A 21,788-nucleotide genomic window follows, 5' to 3' on the forward strand; every position below is an offset into this window, starting at 1 on the left:
CCATGCATTGTCCGGGATTCGAACTTATTCTCTGAAAGTAAATAAATAAATAAATAGTTATATAAGCAAATAGTTCATGCCATTACGAAAAACTATTTTCATTTCAGGTTTAAGAAAAAAAGGATAAAAAATGTCAACAATATGTACGATAAGTTTTCAAAAAATAAATGGTTGAGCTGCAACACGGTTATCCGAAGTAATTGGGACCGACTTTAGATGATCGAATTAATTAGGATTATATATGCAACATCATTCATTTTTGTAAATCTATTTTCCTCAGAAAACCAATTTATTTTTAAGTACAGTTTTTATATTTTATTTTAATATGATCATTTCAAAAATGTATTTCTGTCTCAAAAAAGTCGCTAAAAATGTCTTTTTTGGATTCAGACTTTGACAAAAATGTTTCAATTTTCAAAATTTGTTTTAAAAGTTCCTTTGATTTTTCGTGTGTAGGAAGAAGCATTTAATTCTGAATGGTTCAAATTGTTTTCATGGTTTGTTTCATTGATTTATATTCCTCTGCGAGCTCCATAAAGGTTTCTCTCAATTTCGTTCCCCCTACATTATTATATTTTTCTTTCACAGATGATACAATCCACTTTTTTTTTAGTTGAGATGGAAGCTATGATGTTCGGACTTAAGCATGTAAGTAAAAATAGAAAAATAGATAAAACAACAACAATTACAATAGTTAGACTTTTTTTTTTTACTAAACCAAAGCAATAAACTTCATTAAATTTTTTATATTTTACTTATATTAAATGATAAATTCTAGGTAGTCACGTAGTCCAATAATCATTTTTTTATTTGTTATTTTGAAAACCCCAGGTATAGCCTATTTGAATCGTTCACTCCTATAATTGAAATAGTATCTTAAATTTTAGTATGAGGGCATTTGATTAAGTTGTAGCATTTTGGATTTATGACAAATTTCCCAAATAGTAAAAAGTTACACTTCTAAACACTGAGTCTGTTTTATTCATAATTTATGTTATAGAAGGAATTTAAAAAATGCACTTTATTTTTTTATCGAATTTCCATTTTTTCTTAAATGGAGATATATAATTTGTGGTTCGGATGGCGTAGTTATTACAACACATTATTGAAATTGAGAAAAGATACTAATTGAATTGTGAAATTGCATTGAATTGAGAAACTTAAGTGCGGTTTAAAGGAAGATGAACGGAAATTTGAGGCTCTACTAAATTCATTCAAGAAATAAACAAAATAATAAAATTAATGTAAACAAGCAAAATAAATTACTAAATTTAAAAAAAAATGTCTGGTGGTCAGCTGTCAATCACACAAAGTTTTAAAATTTAGATACATTTTAGTTAAATGTTTCTCCCAGATCGGCAGTTTTAAGTTTAATAAAACTTTGATTATTTAACTTATTTAAAAAATCATTTGAATTGAGTTGCTTGAATGATGTAGCCAAACATTTATGAACAGGAAAAATATCTTAAGTATTAAAATGTTTAACTTTCGTGTTTTCTCTCCTTTTACTACGTGTGTACAACAAGCAGTGTTCAAAAGCATTTTTCTTAAAGTTGGACGAAATAAAATTAATAAAAGTAAAAAAGTTTTTGTAAACCTATAACAAAAAATTACATTCATTTGCTGAAACTGTTCGTTTTCGTTCATGCTTGAAAATTGCGGCCATGTGCAATTCAAAAAGAAAAGCTTCATCGAAGAAAAATAGTACCGCTAAAACTTGAGTGAAATAATATATAAAATTTTAATATACGACTTTTTAAAGTTTGATCTAACTCAAACTATTCAACCGGTTTCGTTCTAATTTTGTATTTTATCATTTAAAACTGCACATTTTAAAATGGTGTAAATGTTTTTATGCCTTACAGTTAATTTTTTTTACTATTTTTAAATGAAATAAAAATTCTTTTTTTCTGCATGGAATTATCTTTGGAAAAACGAATTTTATAATTGTCTGCTAACATTGTTTGACTCGTTTAAGAAGTTCTTGTGACACCGTGATGTACTTAATGAGTGCACGCAATGAGTGCATTGGGACGTACTTGAAAGCACTAAGGGGTCTACACTTTTGAAAGCTCTCCTGCATGAATTATTATGACCATACTTTCCCATTTGAGAGTACTTTCCCCTCTTTTGAAAGTTAAAAATCCAAATCTGCCAAAAAAGGTATGTTTATTAAGAGAAAGTACGTGTTTGTGTAAGTTTTCGTTATCTAAAATAGCGTCCGTGCTAACTAATTAGCATATTTTAGGTTAGACAATCAAGCCATTCAGATTTAGTTTTCGTGGTTTAGAGATAACAAAAATGTTACAATCTATGTAAAAAAAATATTAAATTATATAAAGAAGAAGAATAAACGTAATTACTTCTTCAGTGAAAATTTAATACTCTAATAAAATGGTGAAAATTAAATATTCTTTACTTGCTAGTGTTGTAAAAGTATGTTGCAACTTTCTGAGGCAAATTTTTGATAAAATGCTTCATTTTATTAAACTCACATAAATTTGTATAAATAATCGCAGTCGCATAAATGCTCATACCCTTATCTTCCTAATGCATTAATCACATGAATACTATTCATAAAAATCGTATTCATACTCACATAATTCAATGTATGAATACTATTTAACTGAAGAAATACTAAGGCTTTATTTTATTGTGGATTATTTTAACAGGAATTTGTAATTTTAGTGTGATGCAGCAACTTGTAGTATCGAATGTTTTTATTTATCTAAGTGAACTTATCTGAATAGCAAAGATTCTTTATTTTATAACTTCATTATCGGCGCATGATAAAACATCGCTGTTAAGTTAATACTAGTTTTGATAAGTTTTGACAACTTTATTTTGTTATCTAAAAGTAGATAATACTAATTAAAATTATCATTTTATTTCCCTTTCCAGAGTTTTCTAATTTATTCTAATTGTTTATTTACATATGTAAAAAATCAACTTGATTTTTTTATTATTTGTATGTGTTCTGAATGCAATTATGTGTGAAAAACTGTTATTAATTTCCTCTCGAAAAATATAGTATTAAAGCGAAAGTTTCAAAAAAAAAATTCATAAAGCTTCTGCATCATTCGTTTTAAATATGTTCAACTTTTTAAAATTTTATTAAGAAAAACAATTGTAAAAAAAAAAAAAAAATCACAGAAATACTTTTCTTTCTTCGATTGAATGAGTTTACTTTAACAGGTGAAGACTTTCCAAGCAAAATATCTTATTTTAATGTTTGAGCTGGCAGCATAATTTTTACATTAGTTCCTTATTCTTGTTTTTAAAAAAAATTGATATAAAAAGGCTTTGGCACCCATTACATTTAAAAAGTTTAAACATGTATGTAGATTATCTTATAGTGATTAAAATATTCATGAAGTATGAATTAAATATCCCCTTTCGAATTTACTTTATTGGCTGTTCACTACCGCTTGGAAAGTACATCTTTAGATAGTGTAAAAGTCGGTATGTATGAAATATGCTATTTTCTGCCATCGCTGGTTTTAGAAGAATAGACTACATTTTTTCTAGAATTGATGCATTTATCCAATGCATGTGTTTAATAGTTAAGAAACCTATTATATCTTGCATACCATGAGAAACATTTCTAAACACTATTTGCAAGAAGTTGAAATGAAACATAAAGTTTATAAATCCAGTTGAAATATAGTATAGAAATATAGAGTTCTTTTGTAAAAAGTGTTCAAGGATTGCCTATTTTACAGCATTTTATGAAATATACATTATCAATAATTGTTTTATTACTTATATTTGTAACATAATTATGGGCTCTAAAAATTACAGAGTTACGCTAATTAGTAAAAATTTTAAAAATACTTTTGATGGAACGAGATATTCATCAATTTTTATTGCTAAGATGTTCTCGCATCCAATTGATTTTGCACAGCAAAATTTATAATTTTTTATTTTGTACTTAAAAATTTCAAATATTTTTTCAGTTAACTTCGTAAACGCAAAGGCTTTCGGATGACGATTTCGCTAAGTACCGATAAGCTGAATAAGAGTCGGGAGAAGCTGAATAAAAGTCAAGAGAAGCTGAATAAGAGTCAAGAAAATGAAAAATCTAAAGAATATTCATCGCAAGAGATTGAAAAACCAGCGCAGACTTCTCCAAGAGCTTATAAGAAAATGTATATCATAATCTCACTAGTTTATGCAAATTTTTGGATGGCTGCATCAGTTTCTTTACAAGCACCTTTTTTCCCCAAAGAGGTAGGTAACTTTGATTTTCTGCAAAAAATATCTTACAAATTTTGATTTTGCATTATTAACTTACACTTTAACTACATTGCTAACTTTAACATTACTTTTTTTGAAAAACAATTGTAATAAAATAAATTGTAATTTAATAACTATAATAAAGATATATATTGCATATTACTTTTTCTTACTGTCTTAACCTTCGAATGTATAACCAGAGTCAGTTATATTTGATTATTATACCACATCTAAAGGCCGAGATAGCCTGGTTGGCAGAGCGCTGGACTCACGTTATTGAGAACGAGAGTCTGAATCCAGCCGGCTGAAGACTTTCCCGTGTAATAAATGGTGACTGATGCACGTTAAATATGTCGGGCCACAAAGTCCTTCATGCTCCTGTAAAAAATTATACCTCTGGGGGAACTGAATTGGAGATTGATCGTTCTCTGGTTCAGGCCAAAACTGCGATCTGTGGAGGAATGAATGGATGTATGAATGAGTCTGCTCTATAAACGGATGTGACGTGTGGGTGTACGGAAGTCTAATTCCTGGCCATACATGGCGCCGTTGGAAAGCAAGAACAATTGCACCTCGTTTGCCTTAATGGCCAACGACAACCACGAAAACCGCATCTGAATTCGCGTACGTCTAACGTACTGGGATATTCACAAAATGTACAATAACTTAAAAAATGAGCAAGTCAGAAATGTGTGTTTTGCTATGATCTACTTAGAAAATTTCTCTTTTTCTCACCAAATTTCAGATATAATTAAAAATTTTGGCAACGGATAGTGCTGTAGGACATGATAGTCTATTATAATTGAACTTCATTTGCTTCAAAAATACACTGATTGGAAATAACAGTCAACCTGTTATTTCCAATTCAGGGTAAAATGCATTTCCAAGCGCAATGGAGGCTTATTTTGGAACTAAGTTCGTTAATAAGGGAATAAGCATTCATATGAACAAAAAAAAGTTCCAGGGCATCAAGACGAGCAGTCACATTGCTCATATTGATGCCCTGGAACCTTTTTTTTTTTGGTTAATCAAGAAATATCTTACTTCTTTAGTTTCTTGGGATCATTTATTTAATTTGAAGTATTTGCAGAGTTTTTTTTGTCCATGTTAAGCTTAGACTGCGCCACGCTGATACTGGAAAAATATATTATTTTGAAAACAGTATTTTTAATTTTCCTAAATCAGCAGCGCCATCTGTAAATAATTTTGAAATTTAATAAGAATAAATATCTAGTTTCCGAAGCAGCAAACCGCAAAATTATTAAGAATAAGTGGTCGAATGATAGTAAGCTTTCTCTGTTCCTTGTACGAGTTTAAATAAAGGAAACAAAAGCAACGAAAAACCAATTTAGTTTAAATAAGAAGTAAAAATTTATGAAAATTTGCAATTTGCAATTTATAGAATATTTTCCCTCTCATATTAAAAATATAACTATCAATACTATTAATAAATTATGTTTGTTTTTAGGCAGAATCAAAAGGTGCTACTCCTACACAATATGGACTTGTGTTTGGTGTTTTTGAACTGGTAGTCATAATTATGTCACCAATTTATGGAAAATTGGTAAGATATTTACTATTTCAAATATCTTGATTTTTATTTTTAATTCCGTATTTACTGCATTTAGGACTTTTAATGAAAATAAGTTAAAAATAAAATTTAAATGTGTTCTATTACCGTTATGAACTGAAAGCCTATTTTTTTTTTAAATTACATTTTCATTTTAGCACATTTTACAGCCAAATTTAGAAAATATGCTTTGAATTACATGACTTAAAAAAGAACTAATAATTCAGAAAAAATCAAATTATAAAATGCAGTTAAATATGAACTAGTGCGGCACTGTACAAAGCGGGAATTCTTTCTAAAATTGTAAACTTTGGAAGGCTCTGCAAACTATATGGTAAATATTATTTTAGTAAATTTTAGTAGGCATTAGCCGAAATCTGGTTAATAAGAGAACGTACATTTCAAGAAGATAGCAAGGAAATAAATAGCGAAACCGTTTCCCCGATTAGTTCAAGTAGTTTTTTGTACAGGAAATTTTGTTTATAAGAAACTTTTTATTTATTTTTTATTTCCAATGGCAGATTATAGACAGTAATAGCATACATAAATATCTAAAAATAAGAACAGAAACAAAAGATGCTGCAACAGAGTCTATTAATCCCAACATGTCTCTAGCTTCCCAATAGCGTTCAGTGATAGAATTCCTGCAAAGTGCAGAGCAGCGGAGAAGGTGCGTGGAGTCCATGTCCACACCAGAACTGCAAAGAGTGCATACCGGGGAAGGAACGATACCAAATCTAGACAGATGTTTCCGCAGACAGTCATGACCGGTGGCCAAGCGGAATTCAGCCACCGCTCTTCGTCTTGGGCCATTTCGCAAATTTAGGATGGTAGCCCTCCATGACTTAGTAGAAGTACGGTCGAAAAGTTCTTCATGAGCACAGGTCATAAAGGTCCTCTTAATAAGCTGTTTGTCTGAAGTCTGAATAATTAAGGCTCCCTTTTTTGCTAAGTAGTCTGCATTTTCATTACCCGTAACCCCGCAATGGGCAGGAACCCACTGGAGAACAATGGTTTTCTTAAGGGATGCTAGGTATTCAAGTTGGAGGGGGCAATCCAAAATGTCTCGCGTTAAGGGATTATTTAAGGATGCAATGGCAAGCAAAGCAGCTCTTGAGTCACAAAGGACAACAGCTTTTTCAAAAAGATCGATATGACACTGTAACTGGACTAGAACTATTCGGATTGCAGCTATCTCTCCATCAAAAGCAGATCCCTGTCTCACAGGGGCATAAAAGGAAAAAGCCTCGGAGAAAACTCCGGCACCAGCATTAGGACTGTCTGGTAAGAGGGAACCGTCTGTGTAGATCCGAAGCCACTCTGGCGCAGGGTTGTAAGAGCTCAATGCTTCATAAGTCAGGACTTTCAGAATAGCAGGATCCATATTACGTTTATTTACACTTTGACATAAATCCAAATTAATTTGGAAATGCTTCAAATTTATTGGATTTTGGATTGGGATAAGATATTCCAATGTAATAAAGAAACGGAATCAAATGGTACAGAAAACTTTGTTTTCTACTTCTATAGAAATTTTTTAGTTGTAAACGCTTTGGTGCTTTATAAAATAGTTTCAAAGCAAACATTTTATTAGAAGATTCAAAGAAATGATAGTTGCAAAATAATGGGACTTCCCGTAAATGCAACTAAGTTTTCTTTTCGATAAATTGAGTATAATATCACCACTTGCAAAATTCTTCCTGAAAAAGCATTAGACGCGCATTCATTTCAATTAAGATGTGAAATGGACTAATGAAAGAGACCAGAGAATCTGAAGAAAACAACTTTTTATTCAGAATGTTCCCAGATATCCTCAGCTCTGAATAAAATACTTTAATGTTTTGCACATCAAATGCAGGGTTTGTACTCCATATAAAGCTTCATAAAAGTGGTATCAATATTGTAAAAAAGAAGTTAATATCTTTTTATTAGCTTTCACTTCAAAGTTTATAAGCCCGGAATTTCGTGACTAGATGCATTTATTTGGAAATTTTAATGACTGTGGTGAATAGAAACTAAAATTTTTTGCTACTACTAAGATTTTTAACACCGTACAAACTCTGTAAATATTTTTTAATAAATCTGTTTATATTTAGAATTCAATTGTTTTATTACATCCGGCTTAACATCTGTCCAAATATTTTTAAAGATCCTTTGTTCAGAGTGAAATAAATGGAAGACGAGGCCAGATTAAAACTTTTGCTGTCTCCCGAGAAGAATTTAGTTCAACTATTAGTATGTAATAAAGTGAATAGTATCAAATATATACGAGGAATAACGGAAGATAAGGACACTAGTTTCATATAAACTTAACAAGAATTTTAAAATATGTCATGTTGCTTGAAAATTTTTTTAAAGTTAAAATTTTGTCTATTGTGACAGATTTGTGACGTGAAGCAGTAAAAATAAGATGCATAAACCTCCATTCTCTTAAATTAAAATATTCACTGCAAATCAAAGGATAACACAACAATAAAATGTATTTCATTTTATGGAATTTACAATTAAAAATTTAATTCGGTAATAAGGAAAGTTATATTACATATAAAAAAACTTCACTGTTTTTATAAATATGCAGCTGAAAATAAAAGTCGACATATTTCAAGCGCTCAAAAAAGGCGTTCGTTCTCAAGACTTGTCAGACGTGAATGACCTTCCTGCAAATCTTGAAAATGGACGCCTATTTTTGAGCTCTTGAAACGTGTCTACTTTTACTTCCATCTTATTTTTAAAGCCAATTTAGTTTTTTTTTAAAATTATTAATATCTTACGGCTTCAGTGTCTTGAGAATAACCCTTTAAGGAAGAGCTAGAACCATCCTTTCTTATTATACCTTTTTTTGAAAGTTTAAAAGTTTATTTATTTTAATATGATACAGTATGAATTTTCATATTTTATTAAAAAGTTGGAAAGAACCACATAATTAGAAATTTAGTTTAAAAAAAAATAAAAGTATTAACCACAAATAATTTTCCTTTGAATGACAAAGCGGAAATAAAAAAGCGAACAAGAGTTATCATAGTTTTCTCAGCCGTGAAGTGAAAACCATTAATTTACTTTGCACTTAAGTAGCTCAAATCTTTATATTGATAATTTCATGTTTCTCAATAATTTTGTTTTGTTTTAAAGCAAATACGCCTACATTTCACCCTATCGCTAAAATTATCATAGTCATCAAACAATAAAAACTACTCTAGTTTATTTTTGTCAAAGCAATCTTTGTTTACAAAAAACGTTTATTTAAAGAATGATAACGAGACAATATAAATAATTTAGTAAGTTTTTTTTCTTTATTTTCAATGTTTCAAGGTGGAAAAAATCGTCAGTTAAAGACTGCGTGCACCGAAAATGGAAAACGTGGTAGCTAATCAGGCTGCTTGAGTAACTTTTGATTTTATCATTAGTTTTTCACGTATTCGGGCAATTTTAATGTTGCGGGAGGCAACTTTTAAATTATGCAAATTATTCAGATGGGGCGATGCTTCATACACAGCCTTTGATGTACAAATTTTACCTTTATCTTTCGCTGTACTATTACATTTATGCATAGTTACCATAAAAATCGGAATTATGTTTTGTTGGACGAACATATTATGCAGAGTAATGAAGGATAAAAAAATCAATATTTTTCTAAAAAGGAAAATTGTTATTACACTTAAAAATAATTTTTCAAATATTTTGAATTGTATACGTTTTCAAAGCCTTTTGACTTAAGTGAACTCAATTGTTCAATATTATAAGGTAAATATGACTCTTTTCCTGTGGTAGTAAGAGCAGACATAAAACTGAAAATGTTAAAAAGCTTTAGTGGTTGAGAGTAGACATTAATTTTTATTTTTAATTTCAAAGTAAGACACAACAATGCGAGTAGACATTTTTTTCTAATGTCGAGGCAAGATACAATAATGAGAACAGACATTTTTTTTCTAACAGCAAGGCAAGAGGCAATAATAAGTTAAGTACGGCAATATCTCTTACAAGGCTTTAGAATTAGAGCAAAAAAGTGACCGAAGTCATTGCCTTAGACTGTCTCTAACATGCCCATATCGGGTGATTTCGGGCTCTGTTCATGTGAATGAAACATGCCGGAAATATAGACGATTTCGTCGTCAAACTCCGGGGTACACCACTTGAATATTGTACCTTTGACAATTGTCAGATGATTGCGAGGTTGAAATAATAATTCTGATGAATGGCTCTGCTATCGTTATGTTTCTGATGCTATCCTATGTGTTCACTTTTGCCCAACTCGTACATTTTTCTTCGAAAATGTAAAAAATGCAACGAAATTACTTCATTAACGGAATGATCACCGTTCTTAGTATCATTTATTTGAAACACAGTAAATAATACATATATGAATAATAATAATATATATATGAACACACAATATTGTCTTCGTTTAAGCATGAAAATGGGTTTTTAAATTGAACTTAGAAAATTACAGCAATATGAATCTACTACAGTTTGCAGAAAAACTTCTATTCGCTGACTTTATAACTTTCACTTTTTAACTATGTTAGTTTTTAGAAGCATATTATTTGCACGTTACGTACAAATAATATGTTTTCATAAAACACTTTCACGTTGCATATAATAAACATGTGTTACTCTACAGTAATATTTTTTTTAAAATCTATAAGAATCTAATACTGTTAGATCAAATTAAAGTTACTTTTTTTCCCTTAGATTCCAAGAGTTTCCCCTAAATTTCTTATCACGTGCGGTGTGTTTGTCGGTGGGGTCGCATGCTGTGTATTTGGGTAAGTGATGTAATATCTGTTCTATAATTATTCTAAATTTTTTGTAAGAAAAATCTTTTACGTGCACAAATGTTTAAGCAAGTTTTTTGATGGCCAAGAAATAAATAAAAAGAATTAAACCAGCGTTTGGTTTAGGGAGACTTAACGAAAAGTTTTAACTGAATTCAACTCAGAATTGCTTCAACAAAAACTCGAATACCTTTCATGATCGCTTAGAAGGTTTAAGAAAATCTGACTCACAGTTCGTAGGCTAAACAATCGTTATTTAACGCTATGTTTAAGAGGCAGAGACACAAAGATATTAAAAATTTCCAGATCGGCTTTATTATTTTTTTTACAAAATACAATTTGTTCCCTCTTTCAAATTTGTAGAGAGTATATTTTTATTTCTGGTGGGGCATAAAATGAAGCTTAATCATTTCGCCTACCAGTATTGAATTTCAGTCAATGCTAAAGTTTTGCATGTTTTAAACAACAAAATATTAGAATCATTGAATTTTTATGGTTTCAAAATTAAAAAGATTTTTAATGTTCCTGCAGAAAATTCACCCAATTTTCGTATACTTATTAAGATAAATCAGTAAAATTGCATCGAATGCATGAATTATTTTTTTAAAACAATTTATAAAATAGGCTCCCGACTTCCACACCAAAACAAAAGGAATCACGGCTGTCTTCTTACCACAAAGGGAATCACTGAATACAATTAATTCTATTTGGCTACAAAAAGGGTATAATTTCTTCAAATATTTATCAGAAACAATTGATGTGATTAAATGCAAATTTAATTTGATTAGGAGCTAAAATGAAAATTTAAATAATTTTATTTATTTGGAAAGTTGCCCTGCTTTCCGATAAGCAGCTAAAAGGACTTAACGAAGCATTGTTTTAAATTAAAGAAATTTGCATTCCAAACGAACAAGCTTTTAAAGAAAACGCTTTATTTATGAAATTAAATTATTTTTAATTTTTGACAAAATCTAATGTGTTTCGTGCTTATCACTACTGCAGATTTAAAGATTGTGTTGTTTAAAAAATTATCTTTAAATCCACCAGGAGAGCTACAAAAGGTACCAGAAGAAACTTTTTCATTAACCTGATATTTATTCCAAGATATTCAATTTAAAAGATGATTTCTAAAATTTTATCATAGAATTTGCATTTTTGATTTAGTATTTGATTTACGTTTTTATTATTCAGGGTTTTAGATTATGTTCCAGCCGGGAAACAATATATTGCATTAGCCTTTGTCGTAAGAATCGTTGAAGGTTTTGGAGCAGCTGCTCTCATGACTGCATCATTTACAATAGTAGCAGCAGCATTCCCAGAATCAGTGGCAACAAGTTTTGTAAGTAGTAAAAATTTATGGTTTAAATGGTATTAAAAGTATTTTTAATTCCTTTTTACAGTATCTGAATTATTTAGAGCTTTCAAAATTAATCTTCTCTTTCTCAGAAAAATTATACACGCTTTATCATTGGCGTTGCACTGCTGATTCATATAAAATTTCATTGGGTCTTTTTTGAGTGAAACTGACCTACATTTGGAAAACCATGAAAACCTCCCTTGATTAACCCTATGCAAAAGAGACTCTTCTTGATCAGTCTATTATTGGAAATATTTTTCACAAGCACTCTTCTTGATGCGAGCCCGGAAATGAATACTAATTGACCAGCAATCACTGGAATTCGCACCGGGAGAACTCCCCATTAGTTGAGCACTTTCTTGCCCACATTATTTAATGTTCTTGAAAATTTGTATTCTGGTTTGCTATAATAGATTCTAATATTTTCAACCTTTATTAGAAATATTCTTTTACATTCGATTAAAAAAACATCTAATTACAATTGCAATATAAAAACTAGCTGCAAGCGCTTCAAACATTCTTGCCAATTTTTTAATTATTTGGAATTTACAATATGTTTGCAGTTTCGATTTTACATGTTTAAGTTACGAGGTGTTTCTGTGAAATCGGTAAAGACGTCGCTTACTCTACTGGGAGAGAACCAAGGTTGTTAGTTCGATCCTGGAAGCCGATTAAACAACCGGTGTGTATAAACAGCAAGTTGCACGTTAAATCTTTCGTGGTTGAAAGACCTCTCGTTGGTTGGAATGAGGAAATTTGGAGAGAGGAGTACCAGCTCAGTCGTTTTCCATGCCGCATGACTGAGGTAAAAATTACGTGGCTTTCTTACCATGGCTGCTAAAAGATGGAACCCTGATAAACGAGGCTAGGTGTTTGGGTGATGTGCTTATGTGATGAAAGTTTTAGAAATACTTTTTTAGTTACCGAAGTCTATTTCTCTTATTTAGTCTATCATAGAATTTCCGATTTTGAGATGATTTTACTGAGAAACAAAACTGATCCGTAATAATTTTTGGGAATAATTGCAGCTCATTGAAATATAAAAAAATATGCAATTCAAACTAATCTTTCTATATAAATGCATGATTTTAAATTTTTGTTTTGTTTTATTCTGTGGATTCATTAATTAATAGTCTGTATTAGTCTTGAAAAAACAGTTTCAATAAATAGTTATATAATTATGTTTACATTCTAGTCACTGATGGAGACTGCATTCGGTATTGGATTAATTGTGGGTCCAACTATCGGTGGAGCCTTATATCAGGTACATATCATTAAATTGTAGCAACTTCGGTTAAATTGTAAAAAATGTATAAAATGTTTCAGTTTCATTTGTATACATTTATAAAATGGGAGATTTGGTTTCAAATGAAAAAAAAAATCGATTCGATACAGTTTTTTTTTCCGAATCTTTATTTTTAGTATTCGTAAGAAAACTTTTATAGGTAAGTTAAATAGTATATTTTATAAATGTATTATTAAGCTCAATTTACGAATTTTAACGCTTTTACGCATTCACAAAGAAGTACTAGAGTTGAATTAAATATTACATTTTGATTTCAGTGTGAGGTGATTCCTTTGCGAAAGTACATAGTAATTTTTCAGAAAGAGATAGTATGTAGTAATTTCTTAGTTTTTGTGAAAGTACGTCGTTATTTCTTTAGAATTAAATTAAATAGTATATTATATGAGTACGTTAATAAGCTAAATTTACGAATTTTAGCGGTTTTATGTATTTCAAAGGCAATATTCGAATTAAATTTTGGTTTTAAGTGTGAAATGAAATTCTTTATAAAGAGTGTACGTTGTGAAATTTGATTTTTAAGTTTTTAAGAACTATATTTTGGTAATGAATTATAAAGAATAAAAAAATAACAATTCACATTTTTTTTAAATAAAAATTTCAGTTGAAGCAGTTATATTATCCCTTGAAATAGGCTTTTAATGTGGTTGTGTTGAAGCAATTTTTTGAACAATTTAATTTATACATTTCTTAATGTAATTTCAGGCGGGAGGCTTTCTGTTGCCTTTTGTCGTGAATGGTGGTTTTCTTGTATGTGGGAGTTTCGTTTTAGCCTTCTTATTACCAAAAATAGGTAAGTTATTCTTTTGATGTAATTTCATGTTTTTTAAATATTATTTTTTCATGAATGGTATTTTGTTATATAAAGAATATAAGGTATTGTGCGTGATTCTTAACTATTTACACTCTAATTCTTCGTCAATTTTGGCAAATTGTGCTTTGTTAAATTAACTCAAAATTTTGTAGGTGATTTTGAGTTTTAAATTCAAATTTAAAATTTTAGATTAAATCCAGATTTATGTCCGTGAGTCATTCAATGATAGGATAATATATTATTTTCATAAATCATACCTGATTTTTATTGTGCTAGATACTCTTTCCAAAATTTTAGTGGATAACTATAAGAATAACTAGTGAAAATATAAGGCAATATATGTGTAGATATATAATGCCAATGCAGTTTCAAAAATGTTGCGAAGCATCGTTTCATTTTGTTTAAGTTTGAAAAAGCAATGTAACAGTAACTAAATTGTACATAAATTGAACTTTGGTGCAGATTGGGCTTAGATTTTTAGGTGTTAATCTAAATAAAGGAAGCTATTAATTAATATGCGAATCAGTGAATATATAAATAAATCACAGTATCAATAAATGATCAAGCTTTTAACATTTCCAATCCATAAATGGACAAATTAATTAATCAGCAAAAGAAAAAAAAAATCAGAATCTGAATGAATTAGCAATAAAAAAAAACAATGAATAGGCGAATGAAGGTAAGGGTACATTTCTAAATAAGCACATTAATGATTTTGTGTATCAACGAATAATTAGAGAATTAGAAATCACCGGATCAATAAATGAGCAAATAAATAAATTTAGCTCGTCAATGAACCGATGAAATAGTGAATCAGTTAGCAATTAAGAGAATCCCTGAATGAAATATCAACGATTCAGCAAAATAAGAAGTCAAAAAATCAAGAAATCTACAAATCAGTGGTTTTACAAATCAATGAACCTGGGAATTAACGAGTTATTAAGTCAGTAAGGCGAAGAATCGCTGTTCCTTGATTTGCTCTTACGGGTATTCTCTCATTTACGGATTGATTTATTCATTTGTTCATTAGATCTTTCATTGATTTACTAATGTGCTAATTCTTGATCTGTTGAGCAACCGATATAGACTTCAATTATTATGCTCATTTATTCATTCGCTGATTTGACTTTTTAAGTTTTTATTTGCTTTTCCTTGTTGCTTATTGACTTTTTGATTCACTTCTCATAGATTCACTGCTTTATTAGTTTTTATCATTCACTAATTCAATCTTAGTATTGCTTTTGTAGTTCGTTTAATTTCATTTATATGTGTTATAAGATAAGGTGATATGTGAAAGTTTGAGTAAATAACCAACATAAATTTTTATTTTGGGTCTTTTCTAGCCTCCGGAGTAAAAGGAGGAAATTACAGGTGAAAATAGACACTGTGAATTTTTGTAAAATAAACTACACGTACAAACAAATGGCTGTTATATTTGATTACAAATACTGAGTTAATTGCATGCAAGAATTTTCAAAACTGATATGAAGGGGGGTGATTACATTGCACTCTGTATTGGATAATTTTTGCTACATTTTATTTTTTAAATATGCATCTTTTATTTATAGAGGATACAGAGCGACACGAAGGTTCTCGTAATCTGTGGGCTTTCTTATTTGATGGTGGAATCATCTCTTTCACATTGTCTATAATATCTTCATTATTATTCATTGGATTTAACGCTGCAACATTAGAACCGCATCTAAGACAAGTATAAATTCTTATTGTTTCTGCATTCCTTATAACAGAAGAATATAATAAATAGCGACAGTATTTAAAATTTGGTTACAATGGTGTTAATTAAGTTAATTTTGAATTCTATTGATACTTATGTTTTGTAGACTGAATATTAACTACTAATGAAAAATACATTTCCAATTAAGCATTAGTAAAAAAACATTTCCAGTTTTCTAACTTTTTAACCCCTTCGAAGGCCGTGGTAAGTATACTTACCACCAATTTTTAAAGCCCATGGTGAACTTTTTTACCACTTACAATTTAATTTTCCATTTGTTAATAACTTAAGCTTTCTTGAAGTGCTTTTGAATAAAATTGGTAGTTTAAGAAAACGTATAAAAGTATAAGTTTGTAGCATTTATAAAATTTATTTTATAAATAACGAAAAATAAAAGTCAATAACGAAAAATAAAAGTCAATAGGACGTGGTAAATAATACTTACTACCAAAAAAAAATGGCATTAAAATTTAGTTTTTTTTTCTAACCCTTTTGAAGGCTGTGGTAAGTATACTTACCACCAATTTTTAAAGCCTGTGGTGAACTTTTTAACCACTTTTAATTTAGGTTTCTATTTGTTAATAACTTTAGCTTTCTTGAAGTGCTTTTGAATAAAATATGTAGCTTAAGGAAACGTATAAAAGTATAAGTTTGTAGCATTTATAAAATTTATTTTATAAATAACGAAAAATAAAAGTCAATAAGCTTCTAATAGACTGTAGTAAATATTCTTACTACCAAAAAAATGGCATTAAAATTTAGATTTTTTTAGTAAACTAAATGAGTTTTTGTTTCTTATCAATTACTATTCTTATATCAATTTCAATTCCAAAAATACTTTAATTTACCTTTAGTAGAAATAAATGACCCATTAAAGGGTTAATATTTGATTGAGTTTCTGGACTTCATGTAAGCTTAAATAATAACTTAATGGGTAAAACTATTGGCATGATCGTCATGCTATTTGGACTAATCGCTATATCATGTACATGAAAAAGTCGTTTTGTTGCAATAATATTTTATGAAAACTTAATAAAATAATGTGCAATGTTTGAAAAAAAAAATTTATGAATAGATAAATATTAGGTTTTAACTGTTTTACCTAATTATTTTATGTTAAAACGATTGCGCTGTTATATTTGGGAAAGCATCAGAATACTAGATTTAAATATCTTTTACAGAGTAAAATCTAACTTACTTATTATTGCTGTCATGTATGGGTAGTAAAGTAATTGTCCGATTGAAACTTTAGCCGATTATTTTATTTTGAATCTTCTAAAAATAATTAAAATAATTTCTTTTGATGTTACATTAGTTCAGTTAATGCCATAAATGGCCTAACTTTGTAATTCTAGGGAAAAAAAAATTTGTTGATATTCTTAGAAGAATTTTGCAATCGTTTATGTTCTAGTCAGAAATTTTAAATCACTCTAAAACTTTTATCATGAATTAAATAAATTTAAATAGTTTCACGTTTTGGTTTGTATTTTGAGCAATACTATGTATCTTTCAGAACGATAATAGTTTCTCTCCAGAGAATTTTTAAAGCTTTGCATCGAAATTTATTTTATTTTGATAGTTTCAAAACTTATTTAATAAAATGTGATTTATTTTCAGTTTAATCTAGCGCCAGTTATATTAGGTGTTATTTTTGTTATTACTGGAGGAATTTACGCCATAACCACACCAATATGGGGGAAAATTTGTGATATCGGGGTAAGTTTATTATTTTTTGTTAAAAGCAAAAATAATGCTTTGCTTTCTTTAAGGATATTAAATCATTAACTTTCTTAGTTACCTTTTCATTTAATATTTACTGACCATTAGATTTAGAAAATTTTCAAATAAAGTTATTTATTCCAGTTTCATTAGATTATTCATATTTAAAACATATATTTCAATACAGAAAATAAAATGTAATTTTCGAAAAACGTAACAAACTTCAAAAAAAAAAATTCTACTAATTATCTTTACTAGAGACTTTATTTTGAGGACCTAAATATGCCGAAAAACTTAACTAAAAAAGTTTCTTATTAAAAAAATTCTTTCCTAGACATACATATATCAAATGATTGTGTTAAAGCTCTTAGATTTATTATTGTGAAGTTCTTATGTCAGTTTATTATATTAAAGTATAGAATAGTTTATTAAAGAATAGTTTATTATATTAAAGTTCTTTAAAATTATTGCATTAAAGTTCTAATAAATAATTACATTAAAGTTCTTACATTAAAGTTCTTACATTATTAGAACTATCATACAATTATTTATTATCTTGCAAATAATAGTATTAAAGTTCTTATACTAAGAGAATTCGAGTTGTAATTTTCGTAAAAGGGTTATAAATGCTAAGCGCTGAAAGAATAAAATTATAGATATATTAAAAAATATACGTATACCGACACTGATTTTCTAATATACATAAACAGAATTTTAATATGAAATTCAAAAATATTGGAAAAATTCCAAATTTAAAAGAAAACAAACTTTAAATTATAAAAATGTACTTTAAAATAAACAAATAATCAAATCTCAAAAGTGGCATAAAAACAAAAAAAGAAAGAAACAAATCGTAAAAAAATATAAAAATGTAAATATATATATTAATAAAATTGCAAATGTCATTTAAATCGTGTTACAAGAGTGTGTTTTACTGAAAATAAAGTCCAAAGTGTCTTAATAAGGTGTATCGTTTTTTGTGGTAGTGATAAAACTTTGTTGCATTCCTGTATAATGAATAAAGTGTTTTCTTCTTGAGGAAATCTACTCATCGCGGAAAGTTTTATTAAATTTTATGTGTTAAATATACAAATTAAAGGCTATAAAGATAGCGATGTACAATACACATGGTGACAAATGTATGAAAGTAGTCAGATCTCGAGAAATACGCACTGGAAAAAATATGTATGCAGAATATTTTGAGAAACATGCATTCAATCATAAATTTATACTAATTTGACGCTTCAATTTAAGCGTCATGGATGTGTTGGGATCTCGGGTAGGAACCCCAAGTTTTATACCAGAAAAAGTACCCCAATTTGATACAGAGGTTGCTGCAATTTAGGCCGTAGGTGACGATATAGTTGCAAAGCAAAATGAAGTTGGCGTGAAAATTTAATTTTTTTACTGTCGCTGAACAGTTGACCCAATTTTGCATTAACGACTACCAATGTTCAACTCCGTAGTCTTGTAATTTTGAACTCAATACAGAAGACAAGAAAATTCCTGGATCAAGTATTGAAAGATATTTGCCTGCGTGGAGGATTTTTTGATGGAACTGACCCGTATTTGCCTTATATGGAGAGGAAAACCATGAAAACTACCATCACACACGTGTATTTTTAGATTTTTGATGCAATGTGTATCTATTATATGAACTTTTTCTAACATTTTAAAAACTTTATGCGTTGGCTTTACGATTTAAAGGTTGTTGTTGTTAATTTACGTCGCACTAGAGCTGCACAATGGGCTATTGGCGACGGTCTGGGAAACATCCCGGAGGATGATCCGAAGACATGCCATCACAATTTTGATCCTCTGCGGAGGGGATGGCACCCCCGCTTCGGTAGCCCGACGACCTGCGCGCGAAGTCGAGCACTTTACGGTAGCACAGTTTAACGAGGACCAATACCGCACATCCTCGGTCCCTACGTAGACTGATCCAAGTGGTCACCCACCCGCACACTGACCGCAGCCAGTGATGCTTGACTTCGGTGATCTGCTGGGAACCGTGTCTTAACGATCAGTCCACTGCGGGACTACGATTCAAAGGAAAATGTAATTAAACTTATTGTAATTAATAGGTCAACCCTCTAGTAATTGGCATTGGTGGATATTGCATGAGTGTTGTTGGCATTTTGTTTATTGGTCCAGTTCCTTTTATTCCTTTTAAGCCGTAAGTAAATTTTTTAACTTATCATTTATCATTATTTTTTTAGGTAAATTATTTTAAATGTATCGTTTTAAGTATAGGCGCAATGAATTCATTATGTTACCTGCCTTTATTGATGCCGAGTATTTAATCTAACACAATTAAGTTTTGTATAGTAAGAGCAAAAAAAAAAAAATTTCAAAAAATCAGACTTTCCGGAGTAACTTTTGATCTAATGATCGGATCTTCACATTCTAGGACTCTATCTTAAAGAGTTAAGGGGGTGACCTCAAATATGCTCAATAACTTGTGCAGACGGCAGACGATATCGACAAAATTAAATTAGACTCAAAAACGTACTTTCTCTGAACAAAGTTTTTTTCCTATGGATTCGGAATTTTGACTTTAAACTTTAGGGGGTAGTCACAATCAAGGGAAATATGGTCCCAATAGTTTGATCAGGAGAGTGTTTCGAAGTTACGACCCTTTATTCGTAATTTAAATTTTTGCTTATTTCGCCATAATTCGAATTTTTAAGCGAATTGAAAAATATTTGCACACAATTATGAAATTCGTTTATCCAAAGATAATTCCTTGAAAAATATAAATTTATGTAATTATTTTTTATTTTGTTTTATTAATATTTGAAAAATTTTAAGGTATAAAGTTTTCTCATAAATTTAGGGAATGCAATTTTTAATGATAAAATGTAAAAATTGGACTAATCGGTCGAATGGTTCCTGAAAAATCAAATTTTCAAAATTACTTTTTAAAAATTTGATTTCTCAGAAACAAATTCGAACAATTTCGTTCAAATTTTATATTTTACCATTCAAAATGCAGCGAATTGTACCTCACAATTCAGGATTTTCTTAACTATCATTAAATAAAGTAATAAAAATAATAAATATTTACTAATAGTTATATTTTGTAAGGAATTATCTTTGGATAAACGAATTTTATAGTTGTGTGCAAAAACACTTCGATTCGCTTAAAAAGTTCTCGAGTTATGGCAAAATACGCAAAAATTTAAATTAAGAATAAAAAGTCGAAACTCTGAACAGCTCTCCCGATCAAATTATTGGGACCATATTTCCCTTGATTGTGGCTACCCCCTATATTTTGGAAGTCGAAACTCCAAATCCATCGGAAAAAAGGTTCGTTAGTTCAGAGAAAGTACGTTTTTGCGTCTGATTTAATATTGTCTGTATCGTCTACCGTCTACACTAATTAATCAGCATATTTGAGGTCACCTCCTTAACCCTTTAAGATTGAGTACTAGAATGCGAAGATCCGATCATTAGATCAAAAGTTATTCAGGCTGGCCCGTTTTGCATTTCGCGCACTGTACGTACCGCTCTTACTAGATATGAAAACTATTCGCAAATAAAGTATCTCTTATGCAAGCTATAACTCAATACATATCCTAGTTGCTTCAAAGCATAATCATTAAAAAATATTTATATTCTTTTTAAAATGATTTAAAAGCTTATTCATTAAGTGCGTGTAAGTGGAATTTATTATTTTTTTTATCTTAGTATGCATAAAACAGATGCGTGTTTAATTATTACTATTTAAATACAAGGTGATAAATATTTTCTTGGATTGATATTTAATACAAAAAATGTCTAGATTCGGAGGCAAATAAACATATTTCGTTTTGAACTCGGTCCAAGTTATTTCTCAATAACCTGAAAGGCTAATTATACTTCTATCACGAGAAATCTTATATAATTGACGGCAAAAAATAGGGGATTTATGTAGTTGAACTCTTAGAACAAGCCACCAAAATGGCTAATAGTCAGTTTCGAAAGGCTACGAAAAAAGGAGTTCTTCCTAATGAGTTTCTCATTTTGCAATCAAACTGCATAACAATATGAAAAACAAAATGAATGTCTTAACAGATTCTAGATTCCAATTGTATCAGATATTCAATTTTCTGGGAAAAATCAAGCGGCTTTTCAAAAAGTAACATATTTCCCTCTAAGTTATGAATATTTATAAATTTTGACGCTGTTGTTTGGTTTTTTTTTTCATTACATAAAAAAGTAAAAACACATGGCTCAAATTCGAAATAAATGTGAAATTCAAAAAAATGCAAATACAAAAAAAAAGAAGAGTTTTGATTAA

General features: G+C 29.4%; 1 protein-coding gene across 4 annotated transcripts in view; it reads left to right on the forward strand.

The window, feature by feature from the left end:
- LOC107446660 (MFS-type transporter SLC18B1) overlaps positions 1 to 21,788 on the forward strand; it is a 64,378-nt gene that overhangs the window by 35,514 nt on the left and 7,076 nt on the right. For all 4 annotated transcript variants that reach the window (XM_016061357.4, XM_043043949.3, XM_071187438.2 and 1 more), the window contains exons 2-10: positions 3,957 to 4,230; positions 5,705 to 5,800; positions 10,496 to 10,569; positions 11,770 to 11,917; positions 13,131 to 13,199; positions 13,944 to 14,031; positions 15,621 to 15,763; positions 17,405 to 17,503; positions 19,591 to 19,682. In XM_016061357.4, coding sequence (XP_015916843.1) covers positions 3,985 to 4,230; positions 5,705 to 5,800; positions 10,496 to 10,569; positions 11,770 to 11,917; positions 13,131 to 13,199; positions 13,944 to 14,031; positions 15,621 to 15,763; positions 17,405 to 17,503; positions 19,591 to 19,682 — 1,055 coding nt within the window. In that variant the 5' untranslated portion in view covers positions 3,957 to 3,984. The remainder of the gene's footprint in view (positions 1 to 3,956; positions 4,231 to 5,704; positions 5,801 to 10,495; positions 10,570 to 11,769; positions 11,918 to 13,130; positions 13,200 to 13,943; positions 14,032 to 15,620; positions 15,764 to 17,404; positions 17,504 to 19,590; positions 19,683 to 21,788) is intronic.

Source organism: Parasteatoda tepidariorum, chromosome 11 (assembly GCF_982258835.1).
Source record: "Parasteatoda tepidariorum strain Cologne lab strain chromosome 11, Ptep-v5.0, whole genome shotgun sequence".
Classification (NCBI taxonomy): domain Eukaryota; kingdom Metazoa; phylum Arthropoda; class Arachnida; order Araneae; family Theridiidae; genus Parasteatoda; species Parasteatoda tepidariorum.